The sequence below is a fragment of the Mustela lutreola genome, chromosome 5 (assembly GCF_030435805.1).
Source record: "Mustela lutreola isolate mMusLut2 chromosome 5, mMusLut2.pri, whole genome shotgun sequence".
NCBI classification, from domain to species: domain Eukaryota; kingdom Metazoa; phylum Chordata; class Mammalia; order Carnivora; family Mustelidae; genus Mustela; species Mustela lutreola.
The window spans coordinates 76,255,495-76,275,222 of NC_081294.1; the positions used below are offsets into that span (position 1 = coordinate 76,255,495).

At 40.5% G+C, this 19,728-nt stretch overlaps 1 protein-coding gene across 4 annotated transcripts in view; it reads right to left on the reverse strand.

The window, feature by feature from the left end:
- Nucleotides 1–255: 255 nt before the first annotated feature.
- BRD8 (bromodomain containing 8) overlaps nt 256–19,728 on the reverse strand; it is a 35,146-nt gene continuing 15,673 nt past the window's right edge. For 2 of the 4 annotated variants that reach the window (XM_059174672.1, XM_059174669.1), the window contains 18 exons: nt 19,223–19,432; nt 18,523–18,803; nt 17,722–18,174; nt 17,339–17,432; nt 17,091–17,137; nt 16,114–16,328; nt 15,812–15,904; nt 15,558–15,626; nt 14,987–15,164; nt 13,920–14,024; nt 13,400–13,444; nt 8,959–9,237; nt 7,687–7,950; nt 6,934–7,085; nt 3,525–3,614; nt 3,359–3,427; nt 1,384–1,561; nt 256–639 (listed from right to left, as the gene is read on the reverse strand). In XM_059174672.1, the coding sequence (XP_059030655.1) occupies nt 589–639; nt 1,384–1,561; nt 3,359–3,427; nt 3,525–3,614; nt 6,934–7,085; nt 7,687–7,950; nt 8,959–9,237; nt 13,400–13,444; nt 13,920–14,024; nt 14,987–15,164; nt 15,558–15,626; nt 15,812–15,904; nt 16,114–16,328; nt 17,091–17,137; nt 17,339–17,432; nt 17,722–18,174; nt 18,523–18,803; nt 19,223–19,432 (2,873 nt within the window). In that variant the 3' untranslated portion in view covers nt 256–588. The remainder of the gene's footprint in view (nt 640–1,383; nt 1,562–3,358; nt 3,428–3,524; nt 3,615–6,933; nt 7,086–7,686; nt 7,951–8,958; nt 9,238–13,399; nt 13,445–13,919; nt 14,025–14,986; nt 15,165–15,557; nt 15,627–15,811; nt 15,905–16,113; nt 16,329–17,090; nt 17,138–17,338; nt 17,433–17,721; nt 18,175–18,522; nt 18,804–19,222; nt 19,433–19,728) is intronic. The other 2 variants (XM_059174670.1, XM_059174671.1) reach the window with 2 other exon arrangements.

Genomic DNA, 19,728 nt, shown 5'->3' on the forward strand with positions numbered 1-19,728 from the left:
CCCCTTTATTCCCAGATTCTGTAATCATTATAAAAGCAATCTTTAGGGGGGCGCCTGGGTGGCTCAGTGGGTTAAGCCGCTGCCTTCGGCTCAGGTCATGATCTCAGGGTCCTGGGATCGAGTCCCGCATCGGGCTCTCTGCTCAGCAGGGAGCCTGCTTCCTCCTCTCTCTCTCTCTGCCTGCCTCTCTGCCTACTTGTGATCTCTCTCTGTCAAATAAATAAATAAAATCTTTGGAAAAAAAAAAAAGCAATCTTCAACTTGTGAAATAACATTTATTTATAGAGCAGTTATAAGAGGCTTAATTTAGTTACATCTAAATCAAGCCTTTGGAACAAAGAAGTGAGGAACATTTATGGCATAACCCCAGATTTCAGCTTTCCCCGTTTTATATTATGTCCACAGACACCTTTGTCTTCTTGGTTGTGAGTTAACACATTTTTCTTACTAGAAAAGCAACAGAAAACTGGTAAACAAGTACTGGGATCTTCTCTGAGTCTCAGTAAAAGGTCCCAAATCCAGAAAAGGTCAGGACAGCAGCTCCTGGTTATCCAGACGTTTTCCATCATCCACATAGCTGGCTGGTTCTCATTCCAAACTATTTAAGTCTCTTCTTTTGTCTAACCAAATACTCAGCACCTACAGAGTCAAGGCAGATAGCAAGCTATGAATCTTAAAAACTACGAAGATTTGAACGCAATTTTCTTTTTCTGCAATGAGGTTTGACTATGCTTTTTTTCCTTTTAAATATGCTCCTTCCTAGAAAAGAAACTCCCAAATGTCTTCTGCCTACCATGTCTTACCCCTGTAGATGGGACAGTGTGAACATACATGAATATCAACAGGTATAGCTTTGGTCTGCATGTTAAACCCTCTGACTTGAGGCCTTGGAAACAGGAGCTCCAGTTACTTATCTATCCCCATCTCTCTTGAGACTCTTCCACTGCTGCCTATCTTCCTATACTAGTTTGCTTCACTATCTATGAAAGCTGGTCCTACAGAGGCTTAGAGTTTTCCAAAGCAGTAGGTACAATGTCAATACCTCAGGGCCTTTAACCATGTCTAAACATAAACTCTGAGGGCGCCTGGGTGACTCAGTGGGTTAAGCCTCTGCCTTCAGCTCAGGTCATGATCTCAAGGTCCTGGGACTGAGCCCTGCATTGGGTTCTCTGCTCAGCCGGGACCCTGCTTCCCCCTCTCTCTGCCTGCCTCTCTGCCTACTTGTGATCTCTGTCAAATAAATAAAATCTTTAAAAAAACAAAACAAAACATAAACTCTGAGAACACAAGGTCACCTTAATATCGCTCTTATTCTCACAGACTTTCTGAAATCAGATCCCAGAGGTTGTACTCCTTTTTCTTACAGCTCGCTACATACAGTACCTGAATCTGCTCTAAGACTTCTCGCTGCATCTCCACAGCCATATGGTACACATGATGATCAGAGTCATTGTACATCACAGCATTCTGGAACATCAGCATCAGGTCCCGCTGGAACTGAGCCATGGTACGAATACGTCCCTTAGACAGATTCCTTTTCAGGCTAGTTAGGTCCATGGGTCTGCAGATGTCCAAAAGAAACCAAAGGAAATCAAACCTTTATGTGGGACCTAACATGCTCTCTTAGAGAACCAGCTCTTAATTCCCACCAAATAATAAAATAGCAACAGCAGCTAACATTTGGTTTTTTACAATAGGCCAAGTGCTTACCTTGCCAAGTACAAGGTACTTTGTATATTAATTCACTTGACCCTCTCAGTAAACTTATAAAAGCTAGGTACCTTTATTATCACCAACTGGCAGTGGGGAATCAATGCTAAAGAGGTTAAGTACTTGCTCAAAGTCACACAGCTTGAATTCCAATTTAGAAGCAGCCTGACTCCAGAGGCCACAAGCTCTGGAGGCCAGAGGCCACTATACTCTACCCCTGTAGGAGGGGCACTGGCCCCACATACCAAAGTTGTAAGGAGACCCATGATTAGTCTGTCACAGAGGAGTTACTGACTATTCAATGTGTAGTCCTATACAAGTTGTTTAATCTGCTGCTCTTACTATATACTCAAAAGCTAAAAATTTTTTTCTTCTTTTTTAGAAAAGAGTGTGAATCAAGTGAATGTTTAGATAAATAACTAATGAGACACAGAGAGTCCGTATATAAGGGAAGACATAACAGTGTAGAAAGAGGACTGAACTAGGAGGTTAAGAATCTAGGGTTTAGTTCTAGCTCTGCTCTTCACTGTTGATCACCCCAAGTCATGAGCACCTCTGAGCCTTACTTTCCTCACGTATAGAATGAATCTTTCATTGTCCAAAGGTGCTTTCCTGATCTTTTATACTCTATTAAAACACTGGTTTATGACAGCATTTTTAATGAATTATGCTATAAAAATCCAAAATAGTGCTTTCAATGTTTATAATAGCCATTTGTATTACCATCTTTGCCTTAGCATACTTATAACGGCTTGATGAATATTATAGTGTTCTTTTTAAAGCTTTGGTCCAAAAGATATTACCAAAAGCTATCAAAGGCTATGGGAGATTACAATGAATGGATGTTACTTAAAAATCAATACTAAGGGGCGCCTGGGTGGCTCAGTGGGTTAAGCCTCTGTCTTCGGCTCAGGTCATGATCTCAAGGTCCTGGGATTGAGCCCCGCATCGGGCTCTCTGTTTAGTGGGGAGCCTGCTTCCCCCTCTCTCTCTGCCTGTGTCTCTGTGCACTTGTGATCTCTCTCTCTGTCAAATAAATAAATAAAATATTTTTAAAAAATCAATACTAAAGGGGCACCTGGGTGGCTCAGTGGGTTAAGCTGCTGCCTTCGGCTCAGGTCATGATCTCAGGGTCCTGGGGTCGAGTCCCGCATCGGGCTCTCTGCTCAGCAGGGAGCCTGCTTCCCCTCTCTCTCTCTGTCTGCCTCTCCGTCTACTTGTGATTTCTCTCTATCAAATAAATAAAATCTTAAAAAAAAAAAAAATCAATACTAAAAAAAAAAGCCTATTATTATCCTTTTGTTCCCTGCATTCTTTCTCAAATGAAGACCAAGCTTACCATTACTTTACAAACTTGTTCATATATAAAATATATCTTGAGTTTGTAAGTAATCTAAATGAAATAAAGAAATGATCAGGGCACCTAGCTGACTCAATTGGTGGAGCATGTGACTCTTGATCTTGGGGTTGTGAGTTTGAGCCTTATGTTGGGTGAGGAGATTACTTAAAAATAAAATCAAAAGAAAGGAAGGAAGGAAGGAAGGAAGGAAGGAAGAAAGGAAGAAAGAAAGATGGGTGAATCAGAAATAAAGTTTGGAAAAGACAGATATAGAAGCAACCAACTGTTCTTGACCCCTTTTCCACTGACCTTTTCACCACGTCCTTGTATCCTGGGGCCTGCCTTTCTGACACAGGCTTCAGAAAAGGACTGCTGAACCTGTTAAGGAACAAACTCTGAGAGAATGAAGAAACTCTGGAAAGTCATTCAAATGAGAAGAGGGACTGTGAAGGCCAAGAGTGGCTTAGAGACCTACCTGTGACTGGCAATCATCTTCCAGACTGGCAGGAGAGTCTTCTTAAATAACAAGTGATCCTGAACAGGGTCACTCTGGCCTATATCACACCTATACGATAAAACAGGACAGAAAGGAAACAGTAACTTCACATATGGTATTCTGTTTCTCCCAGGTAGGTAAAGAGATTTCCTCATTATATAGTGCTCCTACTTAATATGGGAAGGAACTAACACCAGAAATTAAAACATATTTAATCCTTCCATAAGAGAACCCAAACACTACAAATATTCTCTTATCAGTCACTATTACCTAATGAAATAGTTATTTTCTACTATCAATCTACAGTTGCTTCTGTCTTTTGGACTCTTGCTGATTTGCTCTTCAGCACTTGTGACTCTAAAAAACGGTGTATGAAAGTAGTCTTTGTTCACTGATGCTCCCCAAGTGTGGGGTACATAGTAAGTGCTCACGTATTTCATAGTATTAAGTATTTTGGAAATGAATCTGGTCCTATGTTTATGCAGAAACATGCTACAGTAATAAGTATTTTTCCTACATTTCCTAAGAAGGAAATACTTGGTTATACATCTTAGGGAATTCCCTTATGTTTCATCTGAATTCTATACAATTTACATATTTCTCCTTTTCACTAACAAAATACCTAAAAAAAAATTCATTTTTCCTCATGGTCCTTCCTTCTCTGGGCTAAATGGTCTAGTTATTTTTTCTTCTAGGTGCTACTGTCCAATGTTTTATTTCATCTTATAATCTTCCCAGTTGACAAGTTTTCTCTTTATTCCAAAGTTTAACATTATGTTATACTTCCTACTTAATATATTGCATTAATCTCTCAAAATGGGTTCTTCTTACACCTAAAGTTTCATACCCTCTTTGTGTTTTATATACCATACGGTGTGTGTCCATTCAAGCACAACTCACATCTCATTTTATCTTTCTCCAAGTTGAACAATTCCAAACAACTATGCAGTTTCAGGATATGGTATCTCATCTGCATCTAAATTATATACACAAAAATCAACTGTCCTTATATCCAGAACCCTATCAGAACAAGGCATTTAAAGACCAAAACAAACCTCTTCCTTTGTTTCTGGTCAGTTGACCAGAATGAGGAACAGTTCCTTGGTACCAGGGCATTTTTGTTCATATATCCACACAAACGGTATTAAGTTTCCATTATATGAAAAATACTGCCTTAAAGTTTCCATTATATGAAAGGTATATGAAAGTTTCCATTATATGAAAGGTACTGCCTTATAACTTTCCATTATATGATCATAATTTATCACCTTTGCAATATTTTAAGAAATAATCCCTAGCTTACCTTTATTTCCACCTATTTGGAAATGCATGCCAGGCAACAAGGAAAACATGGGAACGGAAAGCACCTGCAGGCTTAGAGTGGTGCTCCACAGGTTCTACTTCTATTTTTTCCTGAGAGTTAGTACCAACTAAGGGGAACCAAGAAAAGAGGAGCCTGGAGAACGTCTATCTTTCAAAGTAGTTTTAAGCTTGCCTGATTATAACACAAAATCTCAGCTTTCTATTTCCCTTAAGTCATTTGGCCAAGGAGACTCAATTTCTATTATCTGTTGCTTTCTAATAAATATTCCATGTTTATCCTAAATCCTAAAATAAGAACATGGATTTTGCCATTCAAGGTACTAAAATGTTATGAGATAAAATGTCCCAGATTAGAGATTTCCTGTTTTCTGGAAAGTCATCATATATGCCCTCTGTTCATACTTACACAGGGCATTACAGAAAAGCAAAGGAAGCAATTCTTCAACAACGTAGGTATTAAGCTATGTTCTACTTGCATAACAGAATTTTGAAATCTGCTACTTAAAAAAACAATACGTCATGCTATCTTCTCTCAGTATATAGTTACAAGACCAGGCCCAGAAAAGGAACTATTTACTACCATAACAAAAACTTTTTTTTTTTTTTTCTGATTTAAAGAGAAATTCCTGGGCACCTGGGTGGCTCAGTGGGTTAAGCCTCTGCCTTCGGCTCAGGTCATGATCTCAGGGTCCTGGGATTAAGTCCCACATCAGGCTCTCTGCTTGGCAGGGAGCCTGCTTCCTCTTCTCTCTCTGCCTGCCTCTCTGCCACTTGTGATCTCTATCTGTCAAATAAATAAATAAAATCTTAAAAAAAAAAAATTCCCTTTACTAAAAAAAAAAAAAAAATTAAGTTTCCACAGTGTACTCTTTAGCTTCATAATTATTTATAAGAAGACAATTATACAAACAATTTCCTAGGATCTGTGAAAAAGAAACAAAGGAGGGGCGCCTGGGTGGCTCAGTGGGTTAAGCCGCTGCCTTCGGCTCAGGTCATGGTCTCAGGGTCCTGGGATCGAGCCCCACATCGGGCTCTCTGCTCGGTGGGAAGTCTGCTTTCCACTCTCTCTCTGCCTACTTGTGATCTTTCTCTCTCTGTCAAATAAATAAATAAAATCTTTAAAAAAAAAAAAAGGAAACAAAGGAGATCAATACTTCAAAATAATTTTTTTTTTTTTTTTTTTTTTAAATTTTATTTTTTTATTTGACAGCACAAGCAGGTAGAGAGGCAGGCAGAGATAGAGGAGGAAGCAGGCTCCCTGCTGAGCAGAGAGCCCAATGTGGGACTCGAGCCCAGGACCCTGGGATCATGACCTGAGCCGAAGGCAGAGGCTTTAACACACTGAGCCACTCAGGTGCCCCCAAAATAATTTTTAATTACAAGTTACAAGGAGTTGTTTAAGTATTTTTGAAAGAAGTACACTTTCAGTATTAGACTTGAGGGACAATCTGAATGGCAATGTTTCCTGAATAAATACAGTAATTAAAGAGAAAGTTTATTGAGGCACCTGGGTGGCACAGTCGGTTAAGCGTCCAACTCTTGGTTTTGGCTCTGGTCATGATCTCAGGATTGTGAGACCAGGCCCCACATCAGGCTCTGTGCTGAGCGCAGTCTGATAAGGTTTCTCTCTTCCTCTCCCTTTGACCCTCCCTGCCTCACACATACGCATGCTCTCTCTCTCTCGAATAAATAAATAAAATCTTTTTAAAAAAATAGAGAAAGGTTATTTATGAATGAGATTCTCAATGTCAATGAAACTTTTTTTTTTAAAGTAGGCTCTTTGCCTAACATGGGGCTTATACTTACAACCCCAAGATCAAGAGTCACACACTCTACTGACTGAGCCAGCCAGACGCCTGAAACAGATTTGTTTCATAAGAGGAAAACATAGACTTCTATTTATACAATAAAGTTATATTTAGTTCTATTCCTAGTGTTCTCCAAATTTTAATTTCTTTTTATTAATTTACAAAAGTAATCCATGTTCATGGTAATGAATTCAAGTAGGCATAAACAGAAGTAAAAGTGTGAATCTTAACAATCTTGGATAAAAATCCATACTTACAACTTTGAAGTGGTAGCACGGCTGAAAAGGATATCCACCAGAGGAGTCTCCTGAATGCTGAAGCCATCATCACACTCACCTGAAGAGGGCTGGTCTTCCACCCCTGACACATACCCTTCACCCTGGTCCTCCTCTTTGGATTCTTCCTGAACCTCCCCGGGGAATGCCAAGAAACAAAGAAATCTTCAGAAAGAGATTTACTATCTGCAAGGTAATTTTACTTGCATGGGGTAAATGAAGGCTGACTTTAAGGTAGAAAGGGTCAATTACATAAAGCTATACAAGAGATTGGAGAAAGATAACTTAACCAGACCTTAGTCAATGAATTCTTGTTAACAATTTGGCCAAAGAACTATGATTCTGTATCCAAGAAAAAATAAAAGACCAATAAACTAATTTCTAGATGGATGTTGTATCCTTTTAAAATTGTCAGTATGACTTGTGGCCCTGGAGTTGCTAGCCTAATATTCAACATAATGACATTCTAAAGTGTATCGATTGCTCACTGTGAGCCAGGCACTAAGCAAAGTGTTTTACATGAAATGTCTCACTTCAACTTCACAGCAAATCTAAGGTAGAGAGAGCACCACTATTCCATTTACAGTGAAAAAACATTTATAGTTAAGGGCACTGAAACCTGGATTTGCCCCCAGGAACCCAAACTTTCTGGGGTTAGCCTGCATGCAGTAACTATGTGTTCTGCCTCCCTGGGTAGAGGACCAATCAGCCAGCTGGTTTAAGTTACTCACTCACCTCTTCACTCTCCGTGGTTAGTGGCTGAATTACACAAATATCTGAGGGTGCTGAAGCCACCTCTGGCCTTCCATTTTCTCCCAGAGACTTCTCAAATACCAAGGGGTCTACTCTTGCTGAAGACTGTTCAGGCTCTCTGCATGACTCTTCTTTCTCAATAGCTTCCATTTCCCTTCCCCTTTGTTGTCTGGTACCAGATGAAAGACAGCAACCTTCACTTGATTCTTTGCTGCTAATGCACAATGGCTCCATTAAATAAGCTACCTGCAATCATAGTATGCATAAGAACACCACTGGAAACCATTATTTATATATCAATAACATTACATGATTATATTACCACTATGACTCAGTTTGAGATGCAAACAGATTAATTCATTCATTCCATCAATTAAAATGTATAAAAAAGGGGTTCCTGGGTAGCTCAGTGGATCGGGCGTCTGCCTTCAGCTCAGGTCATGATCCCAGGGTTTTAAGATTGAGCCCCACATTAGGCTCCCTGTTTAGTGGAGTCTGCTTCTCCCTCTCTGACACACCCCCGACTTGTGCTCTCTCTCAAATAAATAAATAAAATCTTTTAAAAAAATAAATAAATAAGATGTATAAAATAACTCAGATACCCAGATACTGAACTAGTTGCTAGGAACCTAATAGTAAACAAGATAGATATATTTCTTGCCTCTTCAAAGAGCTTGTGCTCTAATTTTTCATGTCAAGTGTCAACTCTGATCAACTGGGAGTGGTAGTCCAGAAAACTTGAAAATTTTTCCTCCACAGACTTTGCAGAAAGAAGTAGCAACACATAATATGGATTTATCTTAACCTAGGTTCTCCTGAATGTGTGAAGTTGCCACATAAATATAAACTATCCAATTCGGTTTATCTCTGGCCTTCAGCCCTAAACCAGGGTAATAAGGGCACTGTAAAATACTGCCTTGAAGTCATAATGTTATAACCTTCCAAGAGCTCGGGTGTCACCTCCCATGACTCTGAAAAATGAATTGCAACAGATATTCATAGGGCAGTCCACTTCCTATGACCTTGGGCTCCTTATGATTGGGATCTTAGAACATTCGGTCAAAAAGTACATATTCAGCACATATTGTGTATTAGCATGAAGTCCTAGAGACATAACAATTAACTTAGTTCCTGCCACTTTGGAGCTTGCATTTTAGTAAACAATATTAAGAGTGGTAGAAATGTATATCTGGGCAAGCATTCTCTTAGGAAGCTGAGACTCTCCCAACTTTGGAAATAACGGTTCCCCATTACCTCAGACAGAAAGTGGAGGAGATTCTGACGGCTGACTTCCTCTGCCTCTTCCTGAGATTCCTCACTGCCTCCGTCCCCCATAAGCAGCTCACTAGGTTCTCTCCCTGGGCTGCTTTCCTCTAGTTCCTCATCCCCTGGCTCCTCAGTTTCTCTCCAGCTGCCCACATCGAGATCCAGACTGGAATCCCATGAGCTGAAGAGGGACCTGCAGTCGTTGCTCAGCTCAGAGTCATTGGGACAGTCTTGCTCCGAATCGAACCAAACCCACTCACGCCCCATCTGTAAATACACAGAAGAATGCATTAAATTCACTCATACCGCTGTTTCTAAGGCATTTTCATCTCCAATCTTCAGTACAAAGTTGAGGGATCAGAAACTTCTTTCTACTCACCATTACAAAGAATAAAAGCTAACTGAAAGGAGAGACATCAGGAGATGAAATGTTTGTCATTAGGAATAAAATGAAAAAACCTCATGTCAAACAGTGTAACAGAGGTATTACCCAGTAATTTTTTCTTGAGTTTCCTCATACTCCAGAAGAAAGGAATAGGAACATAGCTGGTTGAACAAAATTCTTCTATCCCCAATCACCCCTAATCTCAACTGGAAGACAATACATTTGAGGGATAAGAGATATTTTGCTAAGTGTATAGACATTTTTAATCAACCACTGAATCCTCAAAACATACTTTAAAATCATCTGTGGCATTCTTCCAGTCATAGCCAACTCACTTCTCAGAATGAGTACAGTATCAAGTTTTAAAAGTATATTCCGCTCCTCTCATTACACTACACTATCCTGGTTTTCTTACCCCTTTCTCTTCTCCATTTTTAAGTAGGCTCCACACACAGCATGCAGCTCAGTGTGGGACTCAAACTCATGACCCTGAGATCAAGACCTGAGCTGACATCAAGAATCAGACTCAACTGACTGAGCCACCCCGGCACCCCACCCTCCTCTCTCACCAGTTGCAAGAAATCCTTCTTTTATGTTCTTGTCTGGCCTTTGCTTCCTTATTAATACTTAAAATAATGTCTGCATTTTGAGGTTTCAACTTTGATATCTACTCAAATAGCTCCTGTATCTCCACCTTTACTTCTTATGTGCATTCTGGTCTCATTTTTCCATGTACACAAAGGTGCCATACCATCTGCTTTAACGTTTCTAACTAAAATCACTTCTCTTCCTGAATATCTACAAAATCACTTTCTTTCCTAAACTCCCTTTTCCCTCGTATCAACACTATTTTCCTAATCCTCTTTACTTCTCTTATATTCAGTCAACAAGCCCACTTATCAATTTCCATCCATGATAACTTTTCTCAATGCCCATCCTCTGTTCTAAATAAGTGCCAAAACCTCCTGGTCAGTTTCTTGAGCTTTAATCCAATGTGTTGTAAAGCACATCTGTCACCTTCTCTACCAACCCAAAGTCTGTATCCTTTAATGGATCTCCTCTACAATCTTCTCTCATTTTTAGGGCTTCATGGCTTGTACTACATGCAAGTTTATAGACTGCTTTGGGAATATACTCCCCCCCCCCTTTTTTTAAAGTAGGCTCCATACCTAGCGTGGTGCCCAATGAGGGACTTGAACCTGAGATCAAGGCCTAAGCTGATATCAAGTCAGATGCTTAACCGACTGAGCTATGTAGGCACCTCTGTATTACAATTACTGATCTTCTTAGATTGACTGACTTCCCTTCTGTCACCTCACAAGACTGTGTCTTCTACATCCTTAGCATCCTAACAAGCTTCAGTTTAAGCCAGAAAGATCAGTAACTTCTATTATCTTTCTTAAACACATCTTTTTCAAGAAAACTCAATGTACTAGACAATACCCTATTAATGTCCATTTCTGTATAATATAAGGCTCCTAACTGGTTTACCTCATGGAGTTAATTTTTACTTAGTAACAAAAATTGGAATAAACTCAGATGATAAATCTCCCCTTAAACTGATTTTAGCCTTCAAATAGCAATGAGTTATAAAATACACAAGAACCCTACATATAGAATCAGGAAGGAAATAGTATCATACTGTTCTAGAAATACCACCTGCTAAGATAGTACACTAAGTAGGACCAATGTCTGAGATAAAGGTCAGTGCTACCTCTGTCTGTGATCTAATATTCATTAAAAGCAATACCATAAACAGAACTCTGAAAACCTTAAGTTTTCCCAAAACATTCAAGAAAAGCTGAATAAGATTATCCTCAATACACAATGCAACACTTTATAACATTAATTATAAATTCAATCTTGATTACTTACCTTCTCTAGGCTGTTGAATAGTTCATATTATAATACCACTTCCCCCCCAATCATCTCATTTCCACAGATGATATAACAACTATCATGCAGAAAAAAATCTCAAGCCTCTCACACACACACATACACATAGAACACACCAAAGGCTAGTTTTCTTTTCTTTCACTTTATTGTATACACACACACTTCACAGGTGTTTTGTTTTAAAAAGTCTGTACACTTCACCAGACAGTACAAACTAGCTACAATCTGCTAGCTACACATTAGGACATTAACATAGCCCATGATTTTTGCCCTACAACAGGCAATTGTACTACTACTCCAACTCTCTGAGAGAGTTTCCCCAGCTCATGTCACATGGCCCAGGTGCCTCCTCTTCTGTAACTTCCACTTCTGGAACTGGGCCGACAAGCCCAAGCTCTATCTTGTTTACTTCTACTTCAGGTTCAGCTCAATGAGGATACTCTGAAGCTTCACTTTTTCATCTTCATATCTGCTTCAATGGCACAGCGGCGCCCCCTGGTGCCCCCATCCTAGATGACAGGCAGACAAAGAAAGGGAGCATGAGTGAGTTGATCAGGAGGTTAAGAAAAAAGTTGCAACAATGCTGGGGATGTGGTATCTTGGGGAAGAAGGAAGAGAAATCAGCAGAAAAATCCAGGAAATGAGAGGTACAGATATGTCTTCCCACAGAGTGGGCTAAAAAACTCCTGGCAGTAGTTTGTGAGAAGAAAAGCAGGACAGACTATTTTGCTCCTGCCCACCACACAGGTCACTGGGGTTTCACCTGGGGTCCCAAAGAATGACTATCAGTCATCCCACCCAGGCCCCAAGTTGTGTTCAAAGAACAGGTAGAGTAAAAGAAAGGTGGGAGGGTCAGAAAGGGGAGTGGATAGTGAGATTCTTGGCTAACATACCTGTCCAGCTGTTGGTCCCTATAAGAAAGGCCTTTCCTGCAGACTGACCCTGGCACTAGTTCCCTAGCACCTCCTGACAGTTGTTTTCCATGAGATCAGGACAATCAGAAGGCTTCTTTCCATTTGCTGCTCTCTCCCTGCAGCCCAGCTCCTTCCTCTTGTGCAATACTTTGCTGTCTTCAATAGATAAATCATCCTATTAACCAGCTTTGCAACAGCCAGCCAACTGCTTGGGGATCCAGAGTCACTGTTGCAGGCCAGTAAGAAAGAAGGGAGATTACAGTGTTCCGTCCGTGGTACAGGCTGATGCCTGTAGGCAAGATGAATTAGTGAACACTTTTGCTGGGCTAGGCCATATTTTTACATTTCTAACATGCAAGGACTCAAAACTTTTCAGACCTCACGAACATAAGCTGCCTTTGAGGCGACATTAACAATAAAAATACCACCTTGCATTTGTTTAACACTTTAATTTTTTTCAAAGCCAGTTCCATACCTTGATCTCATTTTATCCTCACAACATCCCTGTGAGGTAGGCTGGACAGGTATCTCATTATATTAGCGCTATCATACAGATGAGGAAAACAAGGTTACAAGAGATAATCCAGTGAGTTTAAGATCATGTGGTTTTCGAGCTGACGCTCTTCCATTACATCATGCCTTAGGGCCCCATAATGAACAGAGTCAGAGGGTCATTCAATCCACAGAGGAAAACAGTAAGTCTTTAGGACTAGCTTTACTAAGTATATCGCTAATTCTACCAGCCACTACTGTATGCAGTACTCATCGTTACTGATATCCTTAAATTTACTGAGTATTTGTGTATCAGGCATCAGTCTTGCAACTCAACATTAGGGGAAGAGGAAAAATAATTATGTGCTGAGTATCTGTTGGTATGAGGAACACTTATAAAAAGCCAGCTAGCAGCTGCTGCTCTGAGCAATCTTATTTGCAAGAAAAGAATTGGCAAAAGGTGGAGTCAAAAATGAGGAGCAGGTGTATCCTAGATCCTTACCAAGAATACCTCATTTCAGTCCAATGAACTCATAAATAGTCCCTACCCAGCCCACACACACACACATGCAGAAAGACAGGAATGCAGAAAATGAGACAGATTCTTATTCAATGACCTGAATAAAGAGAAGTTCAAGACATTGCCACAGTCTGCATGTTGGATTTCCCTCTGCCACCCACCCCCAGCAGGAGCTGAGAATCTCTGTGGCAACACCACCCCTTGCAGCCATTCAATACTTACAAAGAGAGAGAGAAGGAAGGCAGGAGAGCCCATGGGGACACTGTCCTGTTAGAGGACAAACAAACACTGATCAGGTTCCACAGAAACTCTCAGCCGCAAGCACCCCAAACCTCAGGACAGAGACACAAGCACCACACACACGAAGACAAAATTTAAAAACTCAAGAACAAGAGGAAAGAGATCCAAAAGCAGTCTAGCCATTATGCTTTCTGGAGCAGGAAATGATGGTCCCCAATTGCTGCAAAAGTCATTTCCCCCACCTTGTAAGCACTCACCCAGAGAAATTAATAATCCACTCATTCAGCTCAAAATTTCTCAAGTGACTGACTGGACCTTTCAGTCACAGCCAAGTGTTTTCGACGCTTGGATGAGTACATCCAAAGATTTATATGTCTATACACCACTGGAATATATATGCCCAGCAGTCACCAAGTACCAAGTAGTAATCTACTGCTCCTTGGATGCTTCAGACTTCTAGCTCTGGAACACTGGAATACAGGCTTTTTCTTGGTCTCCTCACCTTCTCTGAAGAATCTTGTTTTCGGGTAGAATCTCTCCCTCGAAGACTTTTAGCACTGATCCCAGATTCAGATGTCTGCATAATCAACTGTGTGGCAAGGAATTGCTACAGGGAAAGAAAGACAGTTGGCCCCTGAGACCTGATCCAGTAGGAAGAATTAAGACACCTTTGGCTTTGTAAATGGGACTTCACTTAATATCTGTTTGCAAACAGCATTCAAATACTTCTCAACTAATTGAAAGTTTAGCGTATTAGGGTTTCATTCTATTGAAAGGATCTAAATACCAAATATCTCTTTTTTGGCTTTTTGGATAGAATACAGAATAAATCTCTCTTAAGAATGAGAAAGAGAAAAAAACCAAATGAACCAAAGGCTATTAGGTAATTTAATTTAGCAGACTAAGGAGATACAGACAACATCCCTTGAAGTTCAATATCCCAAAGGGTGCCAGACAGTGCAACTGTAAGAAGTAGATTATCTGTGATAAAAGGGAAGAAGAAACTATTTGTTGAAGGTCAACTATGTATATACTTAATGTAATTTAAAAATATGCATTCACAGTGCACCTGGGTAGCTCAGTGGGTTAAGCCTCTGCCTTCGGCTCAGGTCATGATCCCAGGGTACTGGGATCCAGCCCTGCATCTGGCTCTCAGCTCAGCAGGGAGCCTGCTTCCCCCTCATCTCTCTCTGCCTGACCCTCTGCCCACTTGAGATCTCTGTCAAATAAATAAATACATACATATATATGTATGTATATATATATATATATACATATATATACACTCTTATGCAATCACCATTCTATAAAAAAAATTATTCCCCCCAAATATTTAAAAACTTCTGGAAACTGAAGTATTTACCCAAGAAAGGAAGAATATTCTCATAACTCTTTTACCAATTCAACCTGCGAAAACCAACATGAATCCATCAAGAACAAAATGTTCCTGTGTCCCTGAAGACTATTCCAATTAAATGTCACCAGCATCCTTTCCCAACATCAGTATGAATCCTTCCCCTGAGTATTTTCATTTCATCCTTGTTAAAACACTAAAGATCCTCAAAGTACCTGAATCTGCTCTAAGACATCTCGCTGCATTTCTACTGCCATATGATACACATCATGGTCCGAGCTATTATACATTACAGCATTCTGAAACATCAGCATAATATCACGCTGAAATTCAGCTGTGCTGCGGATCAGTCCATTTTCAATGTTTTTCTTAATAGTTGACAAATCCATAGGCCTAAAAACAAAACAACAGCAGCAACAGTTAAGTGGAGGGGAAGAGGACTCAAATGGATCCAAATATATTATTATCACACAGATCTTCTCATATATACTCTTAGTCTTAGCTGTCAAGACTGAAATGCCAACCCCTCATCCCACAACATGCACTTAATCCAAAAACCAAAGTCAATCTTTATAATAAGTATTGGCTAGGAAAGGTAATAAAGAGGGTTAATTCTTGTAGACTATCTTTGATGATCCAGCCACTGAAATGATCAACTTACCACTTGGTCACCTTTACTCACATCAAAAATGCTTGATTTAAACATATTGTCTATAGTAAAAATCCACTAAGACTGAACAACTTACAATTCAGGCAAGTCAGTGTGCTAAAAGGATAATGGCTTACCTCTGTACAATGCTATGGTAGCCAGGTGCTATATCATCTGTAACAGGCTGCAGGAAGACATTGGCATATCTGTCCAGAAAGAATAAGGTGCAATTACTGACTTACTCTTCAGAAGCACAAGTGAGGGAATCTGATTCAAGTAGGTGAAGACTGTAAAAGTCAAAGCCACCAATCCCATATAAATCCACCCAGACTTCTTTCTAGTCACTGAGGAGGAGCAGGAGAAAAACTCCTAGGTGACTGGTAAAACTCACCTATGATTAGCTGCAGCTCTCCATACAAGCATGATAGCTTTCTTCCAGATTTTCTGTGCCTGAATAGCTTCCTGATCTTCACTACAGACAGAGCTGAAATAAAGAAACAAAGGGGTCCTACTAGGCATTAAGTCCAAAAAAATAAAAATTAAAATAAAAAAATTAAAAAAAAATAAAATTCCTAATCATTTCTTGCCAACTATTAGCTCCAGGCCAGGAGGAAAGAGAACAAGATAAAGTAAAAGCAAAGGAAAAGATCCTCTCCTACTATCTTGACCTCAAAGAAGAATCCAGATACTCACAACTGTGAAGATGCAGGGCTGCTGGGAATGGAATCTGCCAGTGTATGGGACTGCAACGTAGCATTGTGAATGCTAAAGCCATCATCACTCTCGCTCACAGGGGGTTCATTATCCATTTCTGACAAATAGCCTTCTCCTTGATCTTCTTCCTTAGCCTCCTCTAGGCTGGCCGCTTCACTGACTCCATCTTCCTCCTCATCCTCACCTGGGGCATCCTTAGACACAGTGTGCTCCGGTCAACAAAAGCAAGCAAAGCTATCCAGCAAAGCATCTTTAAACATGATCTTTTGGGTTAGATCAGTTCTAGAAAACGGCCTCACACTGTTTCCTGTCTGAGCCCTCTATCACTTATACTACCATCTACGTACACTCACTGATCAAGTAATACAGAACCTGGACAAAGAATAAGACCCAGGATCTTTTTAAAAGGAAGAAAAAAAAAAGCTACTTACTTAAGACTAAGCTAAGAGGCGTTCCTTCTTTCCCCTTGCTCTTGAGAGGAATTCTGACCCTGGATACAAAGTTATCAAAAATAGTTTTTATTTTGTGTCTCCTCTGATGGAGCAAGCTCACATCGCATTACTTTAAATCTGTTTGTTACTACCACTTTAGTAATTCTAAAAAGAAAATTCTGGATAATTTTCTTTGGACAGTGTAACTAATAATCTGATTTCTTACATGTTCTCCCTGACTCTGGCATCCCTATTTACTCCAAATCACTCTGGAAGTATCAAAGCTTCATTATGCATTATGTGCAAAAGAAAGCTCTGTGTGATGTTCACAAACTCTTTGGGAAGCACATGTGGCCACAGTACTGCCAGTATGCCCAACTATCCACTGCAACTTTTCCCCATGCAACTCCTTAATCAGTCTCATCTCAGAGAGTAAGATGTATGTTTACTGTATTTCATTAAAAAGGTAGTGCTATCGGGAAATCTAGTCACACAGCAAGAGGAATAAAGAAAAGTCTGAAATACCTTTATCTGGCTTCCAAAAATAGTCCCTGATTCTTCTTTCAATGAGTCTGCAGAGGAGAGAAAGACTACCTGAAGTTTTTTCCACCTTAGCCTTCCCCTTCCTATGGACAATAATCCCCTGCAGCTCTCCTTTCCATGCTGACCTATTCTACCTCCTCTACTTGCCCACAACCCACAATCCCTCAGAAGCCAAAGCAAAGGATTTCAAGTTAGTTACAGAGTACAGAATTCCTGGCCTTACTATTTACCTGACATTTCAAACTTGTGCTGAGTCTCTGCCTCTAAAGAATCTTCGATGGGATTGGAGCCATGTGATGGAGACAACATGCTTTCAGGAGATGCCTGAAGACCAAAAAGAATAAATACTCTAATTACTGATAGATCACTTCAGCTGACACAAGTTTATTTTTCAATGATGAAACTACAGAAGAAATTCTAAGTCCTACTCATGTAACAGGAATCTAATGGTTACCTTACAAGGAACAGGATAAGCATATGTAGCAATAATCATACCTGTGGGCTACGGACACATCAACCATGTGAAAATTCAGGAACTCAAGAGGAAAGCCTGAACAGTCACTTCTTACCTAAGGTATAACCCTCCATCCTCCCAGCCCCTGATTTTAAATACCTCTGTCTTCACAGTTGTAAGTGGAGTCTCATCGCCTTTTCCACTGGGAACATCAGCTTCAACAATCTCTCCAGTGGCAATACTTCTGGGTTCCTCATCTAAGTCCTGACTCCTGAGTTCTGGTGGCTCCATACTTGTGGCTGGAACAACTCCAGCTACTATTTCTGGACCTGAGATGCCTTGTTCTGATTCTGCAGGTTCCATTTTAATCTCAACACTGGTCTCCCTGATGTCTACCAGTTCGTGGATTCCTTTGTTTTCCGTTTCCTCAAAGTCCAGCCTTTCCTGCTTTACTGTCATCTCTGGTGCAGGCAGAGATACTGGCTTGTCCCGCTCCTGCTGGATAGGGTGCTCCCAGGGGCCAGGCAGGGACTGGGGATCATCATTCTCTTCACAGAACGACAGCGCCGCTTCTACTGCTGCCACATCCAGCACTTCAGGATGATCATCCACCTGTCCCATAATACACACACTGTTGAATTCACAGAAATAAGCCCAAGTCCCTCAATTCTGTTAGCATCAAATGAGATGGCCTCAATCTGTAGCTTCTCTCTCCATCTTCTCCATATAGTAGAAGTAACCAATGGATAGGTTTCTATCCTGAACAAACAGGTAACATTGGGATAGCTGGGCAGATGACTCATGTGAGCACCAAAGGGCTTTAGGACTAAGGAGATAGAGACAGGCAGAAACAGAACTGTTTGTTTATTTAATTCTTACTATAAGAAGTAAGGAGAGGCTGAAGAGGGAAGCCTATGTAGGACTCATGAGAGATTCTTTTGGGCTTTGCGAAATACTTACCTTGTCCTCAATGATGGCAATAATGTCTCCAACAGTCTCAAAGTCCAGCTCTTCACCTGTGTAGGACACAGCAATATCCATCTTCTCAGCCAGATCTAAATCTTCCTTCCCATCTATACTGGGAGCCTTTGATCCCCCAGGGGCCTCTGCTACCCCTGATCGGAAACACTCTTCTTTGATAGAATTGATGATCATGGAGATTTCACTGCTATCCATGGAAACAGTCACAGTATGTGGGTCCCCCACAGCCTCCATGGGGACACAAGTGTCAGGCTGACTCACTGAATAATAGGAAGAGAAAAACATTTCAGAACCTTATTTGATACCAAGTGACCACCTTGAGACCAACCAAGGCTACAGACAGATGTCAAGCACCCATACACTTAAGCTCAGAAAAAGTAATCTTAGATCGACATCTTTGTATGTTTTCTTGACCCCAGTTTTATCTAGAAAGTAGGGTGAGAACATGTTCTTAAGCCCACTCATATTTATACACTTAGCCCTTTCCCCCAACACGTAAGTGCCCACCCACATCTTCTCAAATTCTTGTTTTTCTAAGGATAAAGATGGTATGTGTCCATGGAGAACAGAACAGAAGCACTGAATTGGAGTTGATGCTCTTGGGTCTGCTCTCTCTAACTGAAGCTCGAGAAGGAATTCTGGACCTAGTGGCTGCTCAGGGCGCAGGTCAAGGACGCACCTGGAGCTACACTCTCAGGAGTGGAGACATCCGGAGCAGAGGATGGTGCTGGCAGCGCAGGCATCATGACAATGGTAGCCTGAGACACAGACTCTACAGGGGGTGGCACAAGTTTAACTGGAGGTTCACTGGCAACAGTAGTGAAGGAAGCGAGAGGAGTGGTGAACTGTGTAGGACCAGCTTCTAAAAGCCGGGAAAGAGTGGGAGCACCTAACAAAGAGGTACATAAAACGAGGTAAGAGGAAAGCACATGAACAAGAAGCAATAGCCACTTTAAGACTCAACCAAGAAAATTTTTAGTCTCAAAGAATGAAAAGAAACTTCTCTGATGAATAAGATTATCTATACCCTTACTTTTCCCAGCCTTACTAATAAAGATCTTCTTCCAAGTTAGGAACGACCCAAAGCACTAGAACACACAGTTTGTCAAAAATAGGTGGTAACTTTTTTCCCAGAAGAAAATTAAACAGTAACAACAAAACCATGAAAAATTGGTATAAATAAAA